This window comes from Oenanthe melanoleuca, chromosome 12 (genome assembly GCF_029582105.1).
Source record: "Oenanthe melanoleuca isolate GR-GAL-2019-014 chromosome 12, OMel1.0, whole genome shotgun sequence".
Taxonomy (NCBI): domain Eukaryota; kingdom Metazoa; phylum Chordata; class Aves; order Passeriformes; family Muscicapidae; genus Oenanthe; species Oenanthe melanoleuca.
Window position 1 is genome coordinate 16256402 of NC_079346.1, and position 21406 is coordinate 16277807.

General features: G+C 54.5%; 1 protein-coding gene across 1 annotated transcript in view; it reads left to right on the forward strand.

Annotated features, from left to right (window-relative positions):
* Window positions 1-21406, forward strand: part of BSN (bassoon presynaptic cytomatrix protein) — an 86753-nt gene that overhangs the window by 59692 nt on the left and 5655 nt on the right. The window contains 3 exon segments of the mRNA XM_056501728.1: window positions 12923-13393; window positions 14339-14504; window positions 14507-20979. Of these exon segments, the coding sequence (XP_056357703.1) occupies window positions 12923-13393; window positions 14339-14504; window positions 14507-20979 (7110 nt within the window).

Here is a 21406-nt window from a genome sequence, read left to right on the forward strand (position 1 = left end):
GATGGGACAGGGTGTGCAAAGCAGGAGTGTGGGAAGATGCTGCTGTGTATAATTTGGGAAGTAAAATGGCTCATCCATCTCCATTGTAACAAGTCATGTTTCTATAATGTTTCCCAGCCTTTTAGTGTAATAGTTTATTGACCTGCACAGCAGCATGAAAGATTAGGGGAGTTAATTTTTCAAGCTTATCGCTTGATTTATTCCATAAAGGTAGTTCATTTAATTAAAATATTTCTGCTGCTGGAATTAGGACTCACAGCCCTGAAGCCTGGAGCGGGGTGCGTGGGCTTTTTTGAAGCAGCAGTCATTTAATGTGGTCAAGCAGCACTGCCCACAGAAACCAAAGCATCCAGTCCTCCAGGCATACGTGCATTTCAGGGAGGAAATCATGGATGCAGGTATCTCCTCCTCTGGTGCATCTGCTTCCCATGGAAGGAGCATGGGGAGAGGGATTTGGTGGCTCTTAGCAGTACAGCCTTGAGTACCCTCAGCCACCTCCACATGGGGGTTTTGGTCCCTGCCAACATAGGGTTGTTTCTTAGGATTAAATAAAAAATATAACTATTTTTAAAGTTTGGAAAGTTTTATGTTCAGGTACTGCAGGACATAATTTGTGATGTCCTCGGCTTCCAAGCCATACCACTGATAACTCCCCAGCCTGCTTTGAAAATGATCCCTTGTGATCATGAAAGAGGTTCAAACCCATTTTACTGCTGCTGCTGGAGTGCTTTGGGCTGAGGGGACAGGGGACTCAGCAGCTCCTAGGGAGAGGAAGCTGAAGCTTCCCAAGATGCTGATTTTCTTCTGGTTTGGAAATGAGTTTCTGATAGACACTTGGGGCTCTCTGCAATTTAAAACAGAGCAATCAGACAGCTTGAATCTGCTTTTATCAGATGCAGCAAATTACTAGTTGTATGGCTGGATATTTTAGTCAACACTAGTGCCTATGAAAAAAGGGTTTTAGTTAAATAAGACTCCTCTGATAAACTTAGCTTTTCTTGGATTTTCTTCCATTCTGTTGGAAAAACACATAGAGTAATGTATTTGTTTTCTGCAGAGTTGGCCAGGTTTCCCTTAGCAGGCATGTTTTTTTGCTGCAGACTTGAAATCTTCTGCATGTGGGTTCCAAATGGCTCCTGAGGAGTCACAGTTACTGTGTCAAACGTGTGCAATAGCCACGAGGAACACCTTGTACCTACACCACACCTGCTTCAATGGCAGTGGGGTCCATGGTGACTGGATATGGGCTCTACTGGACCAGCTTCACATCTCCTGGGCATTATTGTGGGGTTATTATCATGCAGCTGGTGTTCAGAGATGCTCCTGCTGCTGCTAACCTTGGCTGAGAAATACATCCTGATAATGGGCACTGTTAAAGATAAGGCTGGTTGGCAGGCTGATAAATCTTGTTAAGGAGTACCTGATCACAGAGTAAATTACAATGCATGGCCAGATCGAATCAGACAAAAATGAACAATATATTGCTTCTTTATCACTGGGGGAGAGCAGACTCCTGGCTCAGTGCTCGTGGGTTTGGGTGCTGCAGGGGGAGCTGTGCTGGGTGGCACTGGAGCTTGCTGAGAAGATACAGCTCCTCAGTGGGTGTGCCAGAGCAGGAGCCCAGCAGAGTCCTCAGGGAGGGTGCACTGGGAACAACTGGTCTGTGTGTGGGTGAGAAGGGACAGGGAGCTTGGGCATGGTAGCAACAAGAGCTGCATTCATTCTCTTCTACATGGTTAGAGGATGGTCATCCCAGTCTGTTCTGCAATGACTGGGAATGATCCAAACAGCTCTATAAACATCATGTTGGAGCAAAATGGGGAAATTAGAGCTTGCCCTCCTTGGGACAGCCATAGCTAATCTGTGAAAACCAGACCAAACCCTCTGCTGCTTTAATACCATTGCCTGGATTTTATTGTGAACAGAAAATTTTCTTAATACTTCATCCATTTGGATCCAGTCTTTTGGAACTGAGCTGGTAGTTAATTTAGCTCTTTCTCTGAGATGAAACAGAGAGAAATAGTAAGGCTCAGTGAAAAAGAAAACGGAAAGTGCTTTCAGCATCAGATTTCCTCTCTTGTTCCTTCTATTTTTCTTTTTCTTATATACTCAGCATGTGCTCTCATGTCACCTCCCATCATTGCACTTCCAGCTGTCCAGCCTGGGCATGACTTTTCTCCCACTTCTCTGGAAAAATGCTCCCCCTTGAGTCCATCCCAGGCCAGGGGCAGTTTTATCTCCACATGCTCATTGCAGAAGGAAACATCAGGTAATGGGTCAAGGCAGCAGAAAATGTGTGGTGGTAGCCAATGGCCAAGAAAAAACAGGAGCACATCCAGATAAACCCATGTCTATCTCCAGCACCACTGCCCTGCTGGGAGGTGGCACCTCTGCTTCCCATTCCCAAAGGTTTATTGCTGGATGTCTGTGTTAGTGCAGGAGCATGGCAGTGACACTGCTGCACAGCAGGCCATTCCCAGGGGCAATGCACAGCCCACAGCCCTGGAAATTGCTCCCATGGCTTTTAGACAGACCAAAAGCATCAAAGTGCTCTCTCCTCAATATCCTACTGATTTTTAATTTTTATTTTTTTTTAATCTAATGAACTGGAAGGAAATATGTTGAGTGGGGAGGAATGTCTATATATAATCTGCAAAAGCACCACTTTCCAAATTTTGGACAGCTGTGTACCCTTTTTTAGCAGCCCCTTCACACAGCCCACACAGCACCCAGGCTCTCGCCTTTGGCTCGTTTGGAAATACGCTTCCTTGATTGCAAAATAGTTTAAATCCTTTGACTTAGAAACATTCTTGCCATTCAAAAAGGATTCTTTTTTCTTTTTTTCTTTTTTTTAAAGCTCCAAAAATACAGAAGGTGCTTCCTGCCGCAGCAGCTGCCCTAATTTTGGAGGGGATGGAAGATGGGCAGGGATGAGCAGGGGGGAGCCTGGCTGTGGCTACGGCCGCACAGGGATGCAGGTGGTGAGATGATGCTTCCAGGGTGGGAGATGCTGGGAGTTGCTGGCTGTGGGGGCTTCAGCTACATGCCAGAGCCAGGGCTTTATTCAGCCAGATATCCCAAACAGGTTATCCAGCTGGCCCCTTGGCTTTTGGGTCAGTCAAGGTGAGCTGCTTTCCCAGTTTTGTGGAATAAAATTGTTTGGGTTCAACAGTGAAATAAGAATATCAAAAAGTGGTCTGAGCTTGATTAACACCGTAGTTCCTGATAACTTGGAAAAGTTGGTGGCATTTTCCTCAATTTCTGTCAAGCCAGATTTGGGAAGGACCCTTGCTGGGAGCCCTGGCACAGCTCAGGGAATAGCAGAGCAGGATACCTGTCCACAGGTCAGCACCCCAAAAAGTCCATCCATTTACTGCAGTGGGCAGCGGGGCAGGGGAAGGGTCTGCAGCAAAGTCCTTTGAGGAGCAGCTGAGGGAGCTGGAGAGGCTCAGCCTGGAGAAAACTTCAACTCTCTACAGCTACCTGACATTGTAGCCAGGAGTTGGTCTCTTTTCCCAAGTAACAAGGGCTAGGAAATGGAAACAGTCTCAAGTTGTGCTAGGGAAGGTCTTGGCCGGAAGTTTGTCAAGCAGGCTTCCCAATGAAGTGGTGGAATCACCACCCTTGGGAGGATTTAAAAGGTGCCACATGCAAATGTGGCACTTGGGATATGGGTTAGTGGTTGTCTTAGGTTGCAATGCAAGATGGAACAAGAAGTGTGTATTCTATCACCATCTGTTGAAACCAAGTGGAGCAGTGCTCTTTATCTCTTCCATGACCCATCCCTTATAACTCCGGGGGGGAAATCCTCTGTTAATGGGACAGGTGTTAGAACCAGGTAGAGCAGTTTTCTTTATCTCTTCCACCACCTATCCTTTATTCAAAAAGATATCTTCTGTCAATAGGCTATTAAGTCCCACTGTATGACTGATAAAATTACATCATCCCATTGAGAGATGCTCCACCCAGGGGGAGGAGCCAAGCATTTCCTGCCTAGATAAAATCTAAGATTTGACACCAAGGCAGCCTTTTTCCAGTAGATTCCCAGAGGAAGACCAAGTCTATCACCACTAGACCTTCAGAGGAAAACTACACCCTTTTCCAAAATCATTGCTTCAACAGAACCACATCTATCACTCCAAAAACACTGTAACTACCATTTAATCAGATTGCTACCAACACCCTGACCAACAGTGTCAGGTTGTACTCCGACTCTGGCAGTGTTTTGGCTTTTTGTATTACTTATTTTTATTTTAGTTTTCCTAATAAAGAACTGTTATTCCTATTCCCATATCTTTACCTAAAAGCTCCTTAATTTCAAAATTGTAATAATTTGGAAGGCAAGAGTTTATCTTTTCCATATCAAGAAAGGCTTCTCCTTCCTTAACAAACACCTGTCTTTCAAACCAAGACAGTGGTGGTCTTGGCAGTGCTGGGGTAACAATTCCACTCAATCTTAGAGCTCTTTTCCAACGTAAACAATTCCATAATTCTATGATTCCACTTCCACTTCTGCCACAGGAGGTACTGCCCAGGATGGGATGCCCTGAAACAAGGTCACAGCCAGGGGGGTTTGCAGCTGGGCAAGGAGGTGCAGGCTGATCAGGGTGGTGACAGCCCCACCTGCAGCTCTCCCAGGGCCTTGTGACACTTTCCCCTCGGTGTGGGGGCGTTCCCCAGCCCGGCCATCGGTGCTGCAGTGCAATAAGCTGGACTTGGCAAGAGCACAGCTATTCCTCGAAGGCCAGCGCAGGGTAGCGTTGCTATTACTCATCAGTCAAAGGCTTTCAGCTGGAATAATCCTCTGCTGGCTATGTGGAGTGTTGAGCTGCAGGGTGGGAGGCTGTGAGCCCCATGGGAGCTGCTCTGCTGACCCTTGGGCTCTGCCATGAAGGGCTAGTGCTTCCCTGCTGCAGTGAGGAGCAGGCAGCATAATCCCTGGGATGAGACATGCAAGGGGAGGGCAGAGACAAGGAGCAGGACTGAGATGGTCACTTCGGCACCTGGCTGTTGTCTGGCTGCCCATCTCTACTTGCCTTCCCCTTTCCATGGCACCAGTAAGGGGGATGGATTGTGGAGCTGACACCCTGCTCCTGCTCCAGGTCCCCAGGGTAGATGTGGGGAGGAGAGGGAGTACTGGTGCAACACACTATCTTCCCTGCAGCTGTCATGGGGCTGGGAGATGCCTCTGTCCATGTCCTTCCCTTCCAACATGCTGACAACAGTGCTCAGCCTTTGTATGCAACTTCTTCCATCCTCTTTCTGTGTCTATTTTCCACCTGAGAGAGGTCCCAGCACAGAGAAGGCATGAAGTGGAGCAGATGGGAGGCAGAAAACAAGCCCTGTGAGGCAGAGCTCATTACCCTGTGCTGCTTTGAATCCCATTATTGCAGTGTGAAGGCCATCAATACATCACACACATTTAAAATAGAGCTGGGGAGGGACCATCAGCTCCATCAGCCTGAGACAGGCCACAGGAACAGATAAGAATAGTCTGTTGCTGGAAAACATCACTGGGTGGCTTAGTCAAACACTATATATAGCAAGGGATTGAAATAACTGTGGTGGCTTTCAGGGGGGCTGATCTGCAAGCCCGGGGTTGTGCTAAAACTTGCCCAGTTGACGGTAATGAAATCAATTAGTGTGCAGCAGTTGACAGCTGGGGAGACTGAGCTGCCCGAGGTGTGTGCAGTCCCCTCTCCGCCTTTCCCTGCAGATGCACTTGGGAGCCCGTGGCCTGACGCTGGAGTGGTGTTCCACTCTTTGGGAGAGGGGGCCAGGCAGGGGGAAGGATGAGTGGGGAGCTCCACTTGCTCCCCCAGCCTGGCAGGCATCAGTGTGTGGCCACTGGGCTCCTGAGACACATAACCTGCTCTGCTGACTGTTTGGGAGCTCCATTTAGTCCTCCTTTTTTGTTTACAGATTCTATATATATGTGTATCTACACACATGGTAAGCTTCAGAAGCAGCGCTGCAGATAGCAAGCACACATGCAGACAATTCTGCATCTAGCTTGAGTGGGATTTTTTTAGGGGGTTTTGATGCCTCAGGTTTTAGCTTTTATATTTTTCAGACTCTCTGTTCCTTGGTATGTAACTCTGAAACTGCATGTTAGGTGTTGGTAAGTTCTCTTCACAGGGTAATTGGACAAGGCAGTCCCTTCCCAGCTAGAGAATCAAGGACAACTTTACCCAAAAAGTATAATCAGCAAAGGGAAAGAGGCAGGCCAGGGGGCTGAGACTTCATGGCCTGAAGCTGTGGTTGGGCAATTAACTCCAGTGTGTAGGTGAACTAAAACTTATAAAAGTATAAAACTCATGACCACAGTCCATGTTGGATTAGACTTAGATGTAGCCCCATCCAGGCTCTAGCACTGCCCAAGGTGTACCCTTTCAATAAATACCTATTTTATTCCTTTTGCTTTGTTTAGTCTCTGTTCCAGGTCAGCCTTTCCAGGCATCAGTTTTAGAGCAGAAAAGGCACCATCAGGGTAATAAAGTACCCCACACTTTCTGCCCTGGAGGTGGTTGCCAGTGGTGATGTGGGATACACAACCATGCTCTCCCCACAGGTGCCCCTGTCTGCATACTGCCCCCAGTTTCCCTTGGTCTCAATCCCTTCCTGCTACTGGGGCACCTGAATTCCCTCTGGTGTGTTCCCACCACAGATACAGATCCCACAAGCCCCTCCTGTGTGTGCTCCATCTCTCCCCCTGATCTCTGGTGCTTCTGCTGTCACAGCGCACGTTTTGTTTCCTTGTCCTCCTTTCAAATCCCATCGCTGCTTCAGCCTCCTAGGAGAGATAAGGGCTGGGCCAGAGGTAAAACCAGGCCTGTGGCTGTCTGTTGATGGCATGTGATTGTTCAAAGAATCCTTTGTGAATGTGCCCTGGTCAGATTTTGTTCTGCATCCTCCCCTCTGTAATCAAGAATCCCAGGGAAGAGCCTTTGGCACTGGTCAGCACAGACACCTCCCCCCCACCCTGCATCCCAAAACTGTGGCAGCTCAGTGAAAGGTGCTTGGCAGAGGTGTAGGGGGGGATTTGGAGGGGCTCTGGATAGTTCAGCTGGGAGAATGGGCAGAATCTAAGGGGGACTGAGCATCAGCCTGTGCTTGGGCATTGGCATCTGAAATAAGTGAGCACCAGAATTGCCTGGGGAGGCTGCTGGCCAAGAGAGCTGACACAGGGAAGTGCACAGGAGCACTTAGAAGGTGGGGAAGCTGCCAGCCAGACCCCCAGCATTGCCTGAGGTGGGTCTGAAACAGCCCTGGCAGACAGTGGTCAAGCATGACTTAGTCCCTTTTCTTTAACACTGCTAAAAACCATGCACAGCACAGACAGAGCTGTAGTGTTCTTAGCACAAGGATGCAGAGTGTTAGGGAACTGGGATCACACGGTGAGATGCCCCCATTTCTGCTGTGGCAGGGTGTGTGGAAGGTGTCTGGTTGTCAGGAGCCCTCCTAAAGGGAGTTTTCCTGCTAGCCTGCTTCCTGAGAAAAGGGCTTGGGAAGTGATTTTATGAGGTTCTTGTTAATTTGGATCTTGATTCAGATACCAGAAGTGTTTTCCATATTTTCCAGGCATCCATCTGTCACAGTGATGAGCCCTGCACAGTACTTGTCAGCAAATAAATGAAATATTCTGGTGAGATTCACTGCATTTAATGCTGGGATATGAGATCTGGCTTGCAAGATACTTGTTCCTCATGCTGCTTATCTTACTTTGTACAGATTTTTGTCCCAGTATTTTAATAGATACTGTTTTGATTGTGGAAAATAATGCTGTAGAGCAAAAGTAACTGGGCAGAGTCCCAGGGGTGAGATTGTGGGGAGCAGTTTGTGTGGGGATAAAGACTGTGGCTGAGCATCTTCCAGGCACTGGAGAGGTTGAGCCAAGGGGCCTGGGGGCTGATGGGGATGGTGGGACTGGTAACCAGCAGCTAACTGGGAAGCTTCTGGCACCAGTGGCTCCCACCAAGCCCCTCAGACCTCCAAGTCACGGAGCAGAGGATTCGTGTTTAACTGTGATGCTGAAGCTCTCTGGCTCCATCATTAAAAAAACCCAGCGGCGCAGGGGGAATTCAGCATTTAATTAACTTGCCAAGTGGTAACGTTGACCAGAATTATGCAGGAAGACTTCTATTTCAGTTAATTACAGTTTTGTTGTCGCCTGTTAGTAAATTAAAACAATTGCAGGGTAAGACCCGGTGGAGGTTGGCGAGCGTGGCTGTGGCCACTTGCCAGCCAGCTCTGGAGCTCTGGGGAGGCTGGGCACACCAATCCCTGCAGCCCTCACTGCTGAGCCCCCCTATCCCCCAGGAGGGAGCACGGGCAGCCATGGGCACAACACTCACTGCCCTTCAGCAGAGCCAGCAGGAATTGTGGCCAAATCCAGCAGCCCCGGATGCCCCTGGCACAAAAACTGGCATGGTCATTCCTGCTTAGAAACAATATCTTAAACCTTCTGCCTTCCCTCAGTCCCTCATGTCCTGCACCCAGAGATCTGTCCTGCCTCTTGTGACCCCACCAGCACTGATTGTCTCTCCAGAAACCTGCTTTTTCTGTTACTCTTCTGCAAATCCCAGTTCTTTGGAGGCAAGGAAAGCAGAGAGCCTGAGGAATCAGGGCAGTGGCCCTCAAAAGCTGTAAGCTGATAACCAGCTGGCCTGGGCAGCCCCCAGCAGCCTTATCCCCCCGCCTCTAGCTGGCTGTGTTCCAGTGTGCTCTGCCATGCCAGCACCTTTTCATTTCAGGTGGCATCTCAGGTGCACTTTGGTTTCATCCCTCTTCTCAATTATTGATGCTTTCCTCCGCCTGGAGCCCGCTCTGCATCCCAGTAGTGTTGTTCATCTTCCGTGTGCCACAGCCTTCATCAGCTCCAGCTCCCATAACCATGTGCTCCACATGGTTAAACCCCCCATGCCCACCACCACAGTGGTTCTGAGGCAGCAAACCTCAGTTCCAAGCAAGGCCCCATCCCCATCCTGATCAAGGCCAAGGTTTCCAGCATCTTTAAGTGTGGAGACTCAGACAGAAGCTGCCGTGCCATTGCCATAAGCTCCTTAGTCACTTTCCATGCCAACGAGGGGCACCCTAGCTGCCTGGGCATCCTGGCAAAGGTTTGGACATGTAAAGCACTAAATACATCCTAATTATTATTATCTTTGTGGGATCCGGTTAATCTCAGTGGGGATTTACAAGCTGTTAGCAAAGCAGCCACTCCTCCACTGTTTGCATTTTTCTCAGGGGCAGCTTAATCCCCTTGGCTGTGTTCTCTGGGAAATGCCTGAGGCCAGGTTATATGGAGGAGGAAGCTGCTTCAGAGCTAGTGCCTCTGAGAGGGAGCAGAGGTGCTGTGGGATAACCAAACACCGAGCTGATAACGCTGCGGGAGAGGGACGGATCATCTGTCACCAGCAGAGCGTGGGGCACTGGCACAAGGCTGGGAGGTGCCACAGCTTCAGCATCCTCACAGACCCTCTGGGATTTAGCCCCCAGGTGTCAGTGCTGGGGTGGATGGGGCTGCAGAAATCTCTTAAAGATGGAACCAAGAGCTCAGAATGAATGGAAGGCATCCCACTGGCACGGGCAGCTTTGCTTGCTTCCACCTTCCCACAGCTGCTGTGGGCAGGATTTCTCTGTCCCTCACGTGCGTGTGGGAGCTGGGCAGCTCACAGCTGCTGCTGCTGGAGCACTCACTGCAGCCAGTGCAAGCTGTGATGGCAAATGCTGTGCTGGCTGCAGCAGCACGGTCTGTGCTCACACACAGCTCCACGTGGCACTGGCTGTGACAGGGATGGGGCTCTCACACAGCTCAGGAAAAATCCCTTTGCTACTTTCCTGCTATAACCTCACAGTGATTTTCCACCAGGGCTCAGATTGAAGTGCAGAGTGCAGGACTGTCAGCAGGGTCTCTTCAGCATGCAAGACCCCTGATGTGCTGAAGGAAAAGCCAGTAAGAGAAAATGCAAACTCAGCATATGCCAGTCTCTCAATTTGACTGTCTCTAGGGCTTGGCTGGCATCTCTCACAGCTGGCAAAGCCCACAGAGCCTCTCTGCCTGCCCCTCTTTTCTTCCTGTCATCCCACTGTACCCAGGCCTTCCTGCCTGCTTTGAAAGATGAGGGGCATTTTAGAGTGGAGCTCCACAATCTTTTTGGCGGAGCTATTTTTAACAGAGGTTGTTCCCTTATCCACTTCCTAGTGTGGTCCCATGAAGAGTCGAGCTGTCACATCTACAAGAGCAGGATGGCAGAGTGAGCTGCTCAAACTGGAGCAGCTGCCAAGAGGAATGGCTGCAGAGCCACAGCTGGGAGGAATCTCAGGGAGAAGCCTCAGACCAACCTGCAGGGACATCAGATCATAGAATCATAGAACAGTTTGGATTGGAAGGGACCTTCATCTCATTCCAACCCCTCTGCCATTGGCAGGGGTACCTTCCACCAGACCAGGCTGCTCAAAGCCCCATCCCTGATCATGAACACTTCCAGGGAAGGGCATGCCCATGGAATATATTAGTACTGTGTGGTTGTGGAGGAGCCCTAAGCGTTGTGCTGATGAGATCACACCAGCAGTGACACCTGCCTCTCCTTGGGCTCCTTGAATGGGACCTGATTGGCACTCAGCATCTGCAGTTGGTATCTGGTGGCCAGTGTTGGCCTTCCATGGTCTTTCAGGGCTTGAATTTTTCCCTCCAAGGGCAAAAGCAGTTGTGCCCATCACATATGCAGAGCTCCCCAGTCACCAAAGTCTGGATTGGGACATCATGAGGATATACAATGCCCAGTTGCGGGGGGGAGGGTGTAAAGGATCTGAGTGAGGCAGGCTGGGTAGTTCAAGACAAGCTGATCTCCTCCAGCTCCTTCAGGACCATGCTGGGAACTGGTGTGATGGTGTGGTAGATAGGTATGGGCAGGAGCTGAGCTGAGCACATCCCACCCATCCTCTGAGCATCTTGCCCTCCCCTCACTGCCTGCATCAAGGAGGCAGCTCTGGCAGAGAAAAATGGGATTCCTGAACAACAAATGAAAGGTCCTGTATTTCCATGAAGCATGGTTTCAATTTGTGTCACACAATCACATTTCCTTCTGCAGTCTGGAATAATTACACAGTAGAGTGGGGCGAGCAGATCTGATTCAGAGGCACGGGAACGAGTTCTGAAATAAAAGAAGACAAATGCAATCATTAAGATACAATAGGCTGCACTTGCCCCTTAATTAGACTTTCTCTTTGATTAAGCAGTAATTAAATATTACTGTTCTGAAAGGGATTTTTTTAATGGCCCTCCAAAGCCCTAATGTATTCTTAAGATGTTTGTGTGAGGAGCAGGGGCTGCTGCAGGGTGCTGGGTGTGGGAGGATGTTTTACACCTGCCCCTTTCCTGCAGGAGCAGCCCTTCTGCCTCTCTGCTCCCTGGAGAGTGTGGGGCTGGATGGCTGCTCCTGGGCTGGATTGCTGCAGCAGTGAAGAGGTGTCCATGAGAAAGCCCTGCTGCTCCTGGCCACTACCAGCTGCAAGGCATCTCCAGCATCTCATCATAACCTGGAGACTCCTGGGATGCAGATGACAAGGCTATCACAGTGCTGCTGTCACATAGGTATGGGATTTAGAGTTGTAGATTAGAATAATGGAATTTTGCAGGTTGGAAAAGACCCTTAGGATCACGGAGTCCAGCTGTTATCCCAGCACTGCCAAGCCCATCGCTAAACTCTGTCCCTAAGCACCACATCTACACATCCTTTAAATCCCTTCAGGGATGGTAACTTCATTGCTTCCCTGGGCAGCCTGTTCCAGTGCTTTACAACCCTTTCAGCGAAGAAATTTTTGCCTAATATTCAATCTAAACCTCCCCTAGCGCAACCTGAGGCCTTTTCCTCAATGTCATTTTGATGAACCTCATTTTCTCCAGGCACACTATCACCTCTGGGGCCCCAGGGGACATGGCTGGCTCAGAGCCATGGCCCCAGGCTGGTCCAACTGAAGACCAAGACCACCTCTCTGACAGCATGACAGCTCCTCAGGGCCAGCCGTCCCTTGAGGTCGGCCACCCTGAGCTTTGGGAGCCATGGATCAGCAAAGGAGAAGTCTGGGAGAAGAACCTGGAGCATATTGTGCTGTTAGCAGCAAAACTGGAAAGATTTAAGATGCTGAAACATTTGAAACATCTAAAGGGGAGAAAATGTCAGGCCCCTATTCCTGGACATTCCTGGGTGGGTAAAAATAGCCCTTGGACGACCCAGGGGAGGAAAGTGCTTCTGATCTCTTAATGCAGAGCTCCTGCCTCAGCCCTGCAGGCTCTCTGCCACTCACAGCCCCGCTTGCCTCTGCTTTTTCCAGGCCATAAAACGACAGCTCTTGCTGAGAATTTCACTAGATGAGATTGTCTTGTTCTTTTCCTGCACAGCATGTACTTTGGGTAATATCTTTGGGAAATTCTGGCATACTTGTGTACCCAGTATTTTTGTTAACCTAGAAAAAAAGAGCTGTAAGTGTTATGATTATGCTATTAAACCTTTATTGTATCAAAGAAAACAAATCGGAGTGAGAGAGGAGCTGTATGGGGCTGAGAAGTGTTAAGCTACGGTAGTAATCTGCCTTTGATTGTTTAATTTCACTTAAATCTGAAATACCACAGGGCTGAAGAATGAAAGAGCTGGTGATGCTGAGGGATTGTGGAGGAAAGTGTGCAATCCCTGTGCCACAGCCCTGGTACCTCTGTCTGGACATCTCTGGGTTCTGGACAAGGGTGGGGATGTGGATGGTTTGCAGGGTACCTGCAATGTGCATGCCTGTCCACAGCCGGTTCTTTGGTTTGGGTGAGCCGAGCCCTCTGCACCATTGCCAGGTGTCCCACCAGCAGAACTCCTGCTGGGGATGAAGCTCCCAGAATTTCAACAGGACTTTTCCTTCCATTCTCTTGCAGAAGAACGAATGGCTGTGCTTGAACTGCCAAACTCAGCGGCTGCTCGAGGGCAGCCTGGGCGACCCTGCCCCGATGCCGCTGCCCACGGCAAAGCCGGCGCCGGGCGGCTCCCCGCGGCACCAGCCCCCCGGCTCCGGGCAGCAGCAGAGAGCGCCCACGCCCGCACCCGCACCCGCGCCCGCAGAGCCAGCGGCGCCCCCCGAGCAGCAGCCCTCGCCCGCCAGGAGCCTGCGGGCTGCCGAGCAGAGCAGGACCCCCAGCCCTGCCCCAGCGGAGAAGAAGCCTCCTGCGCCAGCAGAAAAGAAGCCCCCGGTGCCGGCAGAGGAAAAGCCTCCGCCCAAAGCTGCCCTGGAGCCTTCCAGAGCTCCTGAGAGCGTCGCTGCAAGGGGGAAGAGCGTGACCCCCAAAGCAGAGGCGGAGAGCAAGGAGAGCCAGGCACTGCCCGAGGTGCCGCGGGCAAAGGAGCAGGAGGTGAGCCCTTAGGGTGCATCCTGAGCTTTGCCTCTATCAGGAGCTGTGCCCACAAACGGGGAAGGACCTTCACAGGCTCCATGGCAGCCTTCTTTTTATTAAGATCACATCAATTCAGGCAAAATGTGATAGTTCAGGTCATGTCTGGCCTTTGGATTTCTTTTAAAATAATATAAGGGTAGTTGGGATTTGTTGTCAAATGGAAAACTAATTTTCCAGCATTCCATGTTGCAGCAGTGGGTGTTTTTCAAGCTCTTCATCCCACCTTTTCAAAAATTCAAAGCAATTTGAGGAAACATTTGGCTACCTTAGGACAGTGTTTCCCGACAAGCAACCCTCCCAACAGCATCCAGCAGAGCCCCCCATGGGGAGCATGTTCTACCACATCCCCACCAGCTGGATATGGCTGCCCTCCTCACTGAGTGCAGCCCCCAGAGAAGAGGCCCCAAAATCAAGTGGCCTGTGGTGCCTCTGTGCTGGCAGCGTGACAGGCCATACCATTAGCACTGGGGCTGGATGTGATGGCACAGTCCCCATGGCTCAGAGACTTGACCCCCACAATGCCTAGTTGTCAAGCCGATTAAAAGGGGCTGTTTATTTCTGCTGCCATCTAGCAAGGATCCTGAGGCCAGCCCTGCTTTTGAAGGGTGCCTTGGGGCCTGGGGGCCCAGTTTTTTAAACATATTTATTAGTCCCTCAATGTCTTTATGCCTGAGGCCATTTGCTGTACCATCCCCTACTTGCAGCACACTCTCTCACCTGCCTTAGTTAGCACAGACAAGTTGCTGACATGCCACTGAACTGGGGGACACAGGGTGCCCCCCAGCCTTTGCTCTGGGCTGGCTCCCAGTGGTATTCAGACTTTTTGTGTGCTCCTTAGGAGACAGTCTGGGGGAAGTAGGAGCAGCAGCCTAGATCTGACTCTGTGTTCTCCCTTGCCTGCAGGACAGCAGCAAGCCTTACCCCCCAGACCTGTCCCGCAGCCCCCAGAGCCTCAGCGACACCGGCTACTCCTCTGACGGCATCTCCAGCTCGCAGAGCGAGATCACCGGCCTGGTGCAGCAGGAGGAGGAGAAGCTGAGCAGCACTGGGCTGGCTGGGCAGAGCCCCCCCGCCCCTCCGAGCTCACCAAGCTGGAGAGCAGCATGCGGCCTCTCCTGGAAGGCCGGGGCGCACCAACAGAGTCCCCTGAGCGCAGCAAGAGCCGCACAGAGCCACAGGAGGACCAGCGGCAACAGCAGCGGCCACGGTACCTCTCCATCACTCCTGAAGCCTTTGACTCAGACGAGGAGCTGGAGGACATCCTGGAGGAGGATGAGGAGTGGGACAACCAGCGGGAGCGTCGGGAGAGTGCGGAGTCCTCAGATGAGTTTGGCAGCAAGCTGCGACATGACTACGTGGAGGACAGCAGTGAGGGGGGCTTCTCCCCAGTGCCCCCCCGGAGCAAGGGCCAGGAGGCAGAGGTGACCGATGAGGAGTTCATGCGGAGACAGATCCTGGAGATGAGTGCTGAGGAGGACAACCTCGAGGAGGAGGAGGAAGGCTACGGGCGCACCAAGTACAGCGTCACCAAAGCTGGGCAGAAGACCGAGGCAGAGAAGGGCAAAGAGCCAGCGCCGGCCAAGAGGCGCCTGCCACATGGCGCCAGCAGCATGTACACAGAGGACAGCAAGGAGGTGGAGGCAGTGGAGGGTGATGACTTGAGCACGGCCCAGGGCGGGCTGCGGCGATTCAAGACCATCGAGCTGAACAGCACAACTGGCTATGGCCGAGAGATGGAGATTAGCCAGGAGCCAGATACCAGTGTGGACCGGGAGCCCGAGCTGGAGATGGAGAGCCTGACAGGCTCCCCTGAGGAGCGCTCAAGGGGTGAGTACTCCTCCACCCTGCCAGCCACAACACCCAGCTACACCTCGGGCACCTCACCCACCTCCATCTCCTCGCTGGAGGAGGACAGCGACAGCAGCCCCAGCCGCCGGCAGCGGCTGGAGGAGGTGAAGCAGCAGAGGAAGGCTCGGCATCGCTCACACGGCCCCTTGCTGCCCACCATTGAGGATTCATCTGAGGAGGAGGAGATGCGGGAGGAAGAGGAGCTCTTGCGGGAACAGGAGAAGATGCGGGAGGTGGAGCAGCAGCGCATCCGGAGCACAGCGCGCAAGACCAAGCGTGACAAGGAGGAGCTGAGGGCCCAGCGGAGGAGGGAGCGCTCCAAAACCCCCCCCAGCAATCTCTCGCCCATCGAGGACGCCTCCCCCACAGAGGAGCTGCGACAGGCAGCGGAGATGGAGGAGCTGCACCGCTCCTCCTGCTCTGAGTACTCGCCTTCCATTGACTCAGAAGCAGAGAGCTTTGACGCTGTGGCCTCCAAGCTGTACAAGTCTGGCAGCGAATACAACCTGCCCACTTTCATGTCACTGTACTCACCAACAGAGAAGGTGGAGAGTGGTGCAAGCCAGCCCACCAGCAAGCCCCTGAAAAGCGCCGAGGAAGCCTATGAGGAGATGATGAGGAAGGCAGAGATGATGCAGAAGCAGCAGGTGCAGCAGGCCCAGCCTGCCTTTTCCTCCGGCAGCACTTACCAGCAGGTTGGCTACCGCAGTACTGAGGACCAGAATGGCTTTGACTACCAATATGGCGAGGAATACCGGTACGACGGCGGCCTCACGCGCCCCTCCCAGCCCGACTATCCCAGTGCCCTGCCGAAGGCAGGAGCGGTGTACGAGGAGATCCTGCAGACCTCCCAGAGCATCTCCAGGATGCACCAGTCCTCTTCATTTGACCTGGCCTTCAAGCAGGGTGAGAAGGTGAAGGGACAGGAGGATGCGTACCAGGAGAAGCACTTCCTCAATGCCGAGAGCGCCTACGCTGACCTGCTGAAGCAGAATGGCGGCCCGCTCACCCCTGGCACAAGCCCCACACAGCTCTCTGCTCCTGTCTCCTTTGCCAGCTCCGACAGCAGCACTGGCAAGACCATTCCCGATGTCCGGGTCACTCAGCATTTTGCAAAAGAGGGACAAGACCTAGCCAAGCTCCAGAGTGCTGCGGCAGCACCCAGCCCAGTATCCAAGGCTACCACCACTCTTTATGCTTACAGCAAAGGCACCAGCACGGTGACAACAGCAGCAGGCAGCCCTGGGATTGTGCTGCAGAGCTACAGCTCACCAAGTCCAGAGGCCCCATCCATAGCTGGGAGAAGCTACACTCCATCAAAGAGCACTGTCAGCTATGGCTCACAGACTGAGGACACCACCAGAACCAGGACGGTGGAGATCAGTGTACAGACAGCCAGGGAGAAGATCCCAGCCGCGAGTGACAGCAAGCCCACACTGCCCAAGACATACACCTTCTTCAAGAGCTCCAGCCCTCCGCTCTCACCCACCTCACCCACACAGAGTCCCACGCGCACCACAAAGGCCACAGCAGAGTTTTCCACGCAGACACAGAGCCCAGTCCTCTCCTATGAGGGTCCTGCTGCTGCTGGCCCGGACACCTCTTCCCCCATGGTGGCGCAGGGGACGCAGACGCCGCACCAGGCGAGCTCGCCACGCCTGACCCGGCAGGCCTCCTCACAGGACTCCCCCTTCATGGTGATCACACTGGCGGCCGATGCAGCCAGCCAAACCAAGCCAGTCAGCTCTGGAGCCTTGACGTCTCCTACTTCGTCCCCTACCAGGCCAAGCCGGCAGCTGCTGGCACATGGTTACACCCAGACACCGGAGCCAGAGCAGCCGACCGGTGCCTACATTAGGGCACAGCCAGTGAAGGAACACGCCCAGAAAGCTCCTGCCGTAACTTCAGCTGCTGACGGCATCACAGGGCTGTACAGCTGGGGAGCACTCCCTGCAGAAAACATCTCCCTCTGCCGTATCTCCTCCATCCCTGGCACGTCCCGGGTGGAGCCAGGGCCCAAGGTGCCAACCAGCAATGCTGTGGACTTACGGACCGCATTGAAGTCTGCCCCCATCATCATAACAGACCAAGGTATGGATCTCACGTCCTTGGCCACTGAGGCCAGGAAATACTGCCTGACCCTGGACCACATCCCCAACCGGCAGTCCACGGCCATCCAGCCCTTGATCATCAACCTCAATGCCCAGGAGCAGCCCCACGCTATCATCGCGGCAGCCACCACTGCCAGCCTGGCTATTGCCTCTCCCATGATTCTCTCACAGTCCAAGCAACCTGTGGTCTATGGAGACCCTTTCCAGAGCCGTGTGGATTTTGGGCAGGGGGCCGGGAGCCCAGTGTGCTTGGCGCAGGTGAAGCAGGTGGAGCAGGGAGTCCAGACAGCCACTGTCAGAGCCGGTGGGGTGGCCAGTGGCAAGCCCGAGCCCACTGCTGCCCCCCAGACCAAATTTGCAAGGTACGGCATGCCGGGCCAGATGGCAAAGAAGGACGTGCTCCTCACACAGACTGGTGGGGCACAGAATGCCAGCAGCCTCCCACAGTCCTTCCCACCAGAGCCAGGACCAGAGGTGTACCGAGCAGTGCCAGTAGAGCTGAAGAGCCAGAGCCCTCTCCTTGCCATGGGCGGCAAGAAATCCCAGGTGATGATGGTGCATATGGAGGAGGCTGCGACTGGCCCAGTGACCAAAGTGCTGAAGGAAGAGGTGCCAGCCAATGTCCTGGACCTCACAGGCGTAAAACCGGAGAGTCAGGTGGCCTGCTGTGACATGGTCTACAAGTTCCCCTTTGGTGGCAGCTGCACAGGTGCTTTCAACCCCACCTCCAAGATGCCAGAGAAGAAAACCGGGGAGGCAGCAGTGGTGCCTGGTCGGAAAGCTGCTGGACCAATGTATGGCAGCAGAGAGCCAGAGCTGCCAGAGACCTTCCCTTACCGGGAGCAGCCAGCCCCAGCACCTGCGCTCTATGAGGAGCAGAAGTTTTACCCAGCCAGCGCCTTCGGACGTCTCTACTCCTCCATGTCAGACACGAACCTCTCCGAAATCGGGATGGGCTACTACCACACAAAGGGGGACCAGCCCTTCCCTGGCCCAGCAGGTGATGCTGCTGTGGACCTCAGCACCATGAAGCACTCCTACAGTGTGGGCTTTGCTGAGGGGGGTTACCTGGGCCAGGGGCTACAGTACGGCTCTTTTTCTGACCTCCGACAACCGGGAGAGATGCTGAGCCACCCCTTCCCCATGCGGAGGTACAGCTCAGCCTCCAACATCTACTCCGACTACCGTTTCTCACACCGAGGGGACCTAGCCAGCTTCCAGGAGTCCAGCCTGGCCCACTACAGTGCCACCACAGCGCGTGAGATCAGCCGCATGTGTGCTGCCCTCAACTCCATGGACCAGTATGGGGGCCGGCATGCCAACGGCCCTGATGTGCTGCCTTACGGCCCCAGCACTGGGCAGGGGGGCACAGGGGGTCTGGCAGCTCAGCAACAGGGCCCTGTACCCCCCAAACCCAGTGGGATGTACAACCCCACCTTCCCTGAGGGACGGCAGGGCTTCAGCAACCTGGCACAGTACAACGTTCCTGGAGTCCGCCTGGGCACCATCCGGCAAATGCTTCCCTCCACTGCAACCGTGCGGGCTGCAGACGGCATGATCTACTCCACCATCAACACCCCTATCGCCTCCACACTGCCCATCACCACCCAGCCGGCCTCGGTGCTGCGGCCCATGCTGCGGGGGCTGTATAGACCCTATGGCCCAGGCAGTGTGGCAGCAGTCCCACTGGCCAGCTTGGCCAGGCTGCCAGTTGTCACCCCCCGTGTCCCGCTTGCAGCACAGGGCCTCTACCGCTTCCCGGCCCCGAGCCGGCCGGCCCCAGCAGCCTCGATGATGGAGACACCCGTCTACCTGGGGAAGCCCGTCACCAGCACAGCACCGGCAGCGGTGGGTGCTGCTCCCGCTGCCAAAGCGCCCGCTGTCCCCGCTGCCCCCGCCGCACCTGCCACTGGCTTGCAGAGAGCAGAGCCACCACCAGCTGCTCCCCATGCAGAGGCACCAGCAGCACCAGCAGCCCCCAAGGAGACCGGGCCAGTGCCACCAGCGCCCAAGCCACCACTGGATGGAGCTCAGCGGGAGGAGCGGGAGCGGGAAGAGGAGCGTCAGCGCAAGCAGCAGGAGCACGTGCTGCAGCTGGAACGGGAGCGTGTGGAGCTGGAGAAGCTGCGGCAGCTGCGGCTGCAGGAGGAGCTGGAGCGGGAGCGCGCAGAGCTGCAGCGGCACCGCGAGAAGGAGCAGCTGCTGGTGCAGCGGGAGCTGCAGGAGCTGCAGTGCATCAAGCAGCAGGTGCTGCAGCAGCAGCAGGAGGAGCGGCACGCGCAGCTGGCGCTGCAACGGGAGCAGCTCGCCCAGCAGCGCCTCCAGCTCGAGCACATCCACCAGCTGCAGCACCAGCTGCAGCAGCAGCTGGAGGAGCAGAAGCGGCAGAAGACCATCTTCCCCACTCCCGTGGAGCCCACTGCCCGCCCACCCGAGGGGCCCGCTGAGGCGCCGCGGGTGCTGCCGCACAATGGGCAGGCATGGCCCCCGCCGGGCCAGACACCCCCAGAGGGGCCCGCCGGTCCCCGCTACCCCATGCCACAACGGCCACTCAGCAGCTCGGCCTCAGACATGTCACTTCAAGTCGAGGAGTCCTGGGAGCCCAGCCGGGGCATCAAGAAGAGGAACTCGATGCCACGGCTGAGGGATGCCTACGAGAAGGAGACCTTTGCAGCACGGAAGATGGCAGACAGCAGCGTGCAGACGGATGAGGAGGATGGCGAGGAGCGGTTCATGCTGTCGCGGAGGCGGCGGACGCGGCGCAGCGCCGACTGCAGCGTGCAGACGGACGAGGAGGACAGCGGGGAGTGGGAGCAGCCTGTGCGCCGCCGGCGCTCCAGGGCCTCACGGCACGCTGAGGCCAGCACCGAGGGCAAGGCGGACGGGGCAGCCCGCACAGCCAGCGTGGGTATCCAGACCATCAGCGACTGCTCGGTGCAGACAGAGCCTGACCAGCTCCTCCGCGTCTCCCCCTCTATTCACATCACCACCCATGACCCCCGAGTGGAGATTGTGAAGTACATCTCAGCCCCAGAGAAGACGCAGCGGGGTGAGAGTCTGGCCTGCCAGACAGAACCAGAGCCAGCTCCCCAACCTGGTGTCGTGGTCCCCCAGCTGACAGTGCCCACCACCATCCCGCCCTACTCCACCAACCTCCAAATAGTAAGCACAGGCCCCCTGGACCCCCACACTGTCCGGCAGCAGACCCTGGGCAAGTTTGAGAAGAAGAAGCCAGATCCCCTGGAAATCGGTTACCAGTCCCATCTGCCAGCCGAATCACTCTCCCAGCTGGTGACCCGCCAGCCACCCCGCTCTCCCCAGGTCCTCTACTCACCCGTCTCCCCCTTGTCCCCCCATCGCCTCCTGGAGTCCTCCTTTGCCACCAGCGAGCGGCTGAACAAGGCCCACGTCCCCCCACAGAAGCACTTCACCACCGACTTAGCCCAGCGCCAGCAGACACTGCCACGCCCCATCAAGACCATGCAGCGCTCCCTGTCAGACCCCAAGCCCATCAGCCCCACCTCTGAGGAGGCCAGCAAAGACAGGTTCTCCCTCTACCAACACCCACTGCTTCCCAGCTCACAGGTAAGTCACCACAGGGAACAACCTTACCCCAGGGAACCAGCCCCAGGAGGCAACTTGGGATGTTTCAGTTTCATTAGCGCTGTGGCAATTAATATTTCAAAAGGCCGGCTCCCTGCGGCGGCTGATGGCAGCCAGCAGGCACAGACGTGCATGCCAGTACCAGCAGCTGGAGGGAGGCCCTGGAGGTCCATTGGCTGCATGAGCCTGTCAGCAGGCAGGAGATGCTGTGGGTTGGCAGCATCAGGACTGTCCCCTGCTCTAGATGGGTCCCCCTTCTGTCTTGAGGAGCCATGCACAGCTCCATTTAGGGTTGTGGTGGTTCACCGAGGTTGCCTTGGGCAGCTGAGTCCCCAGCCAAGAAGTCCCGGGGCAATTCCTGGGGCAGCAGCACCCACCGGCAGTCCCCCGAGTGGCTCTGCCAAGTGCC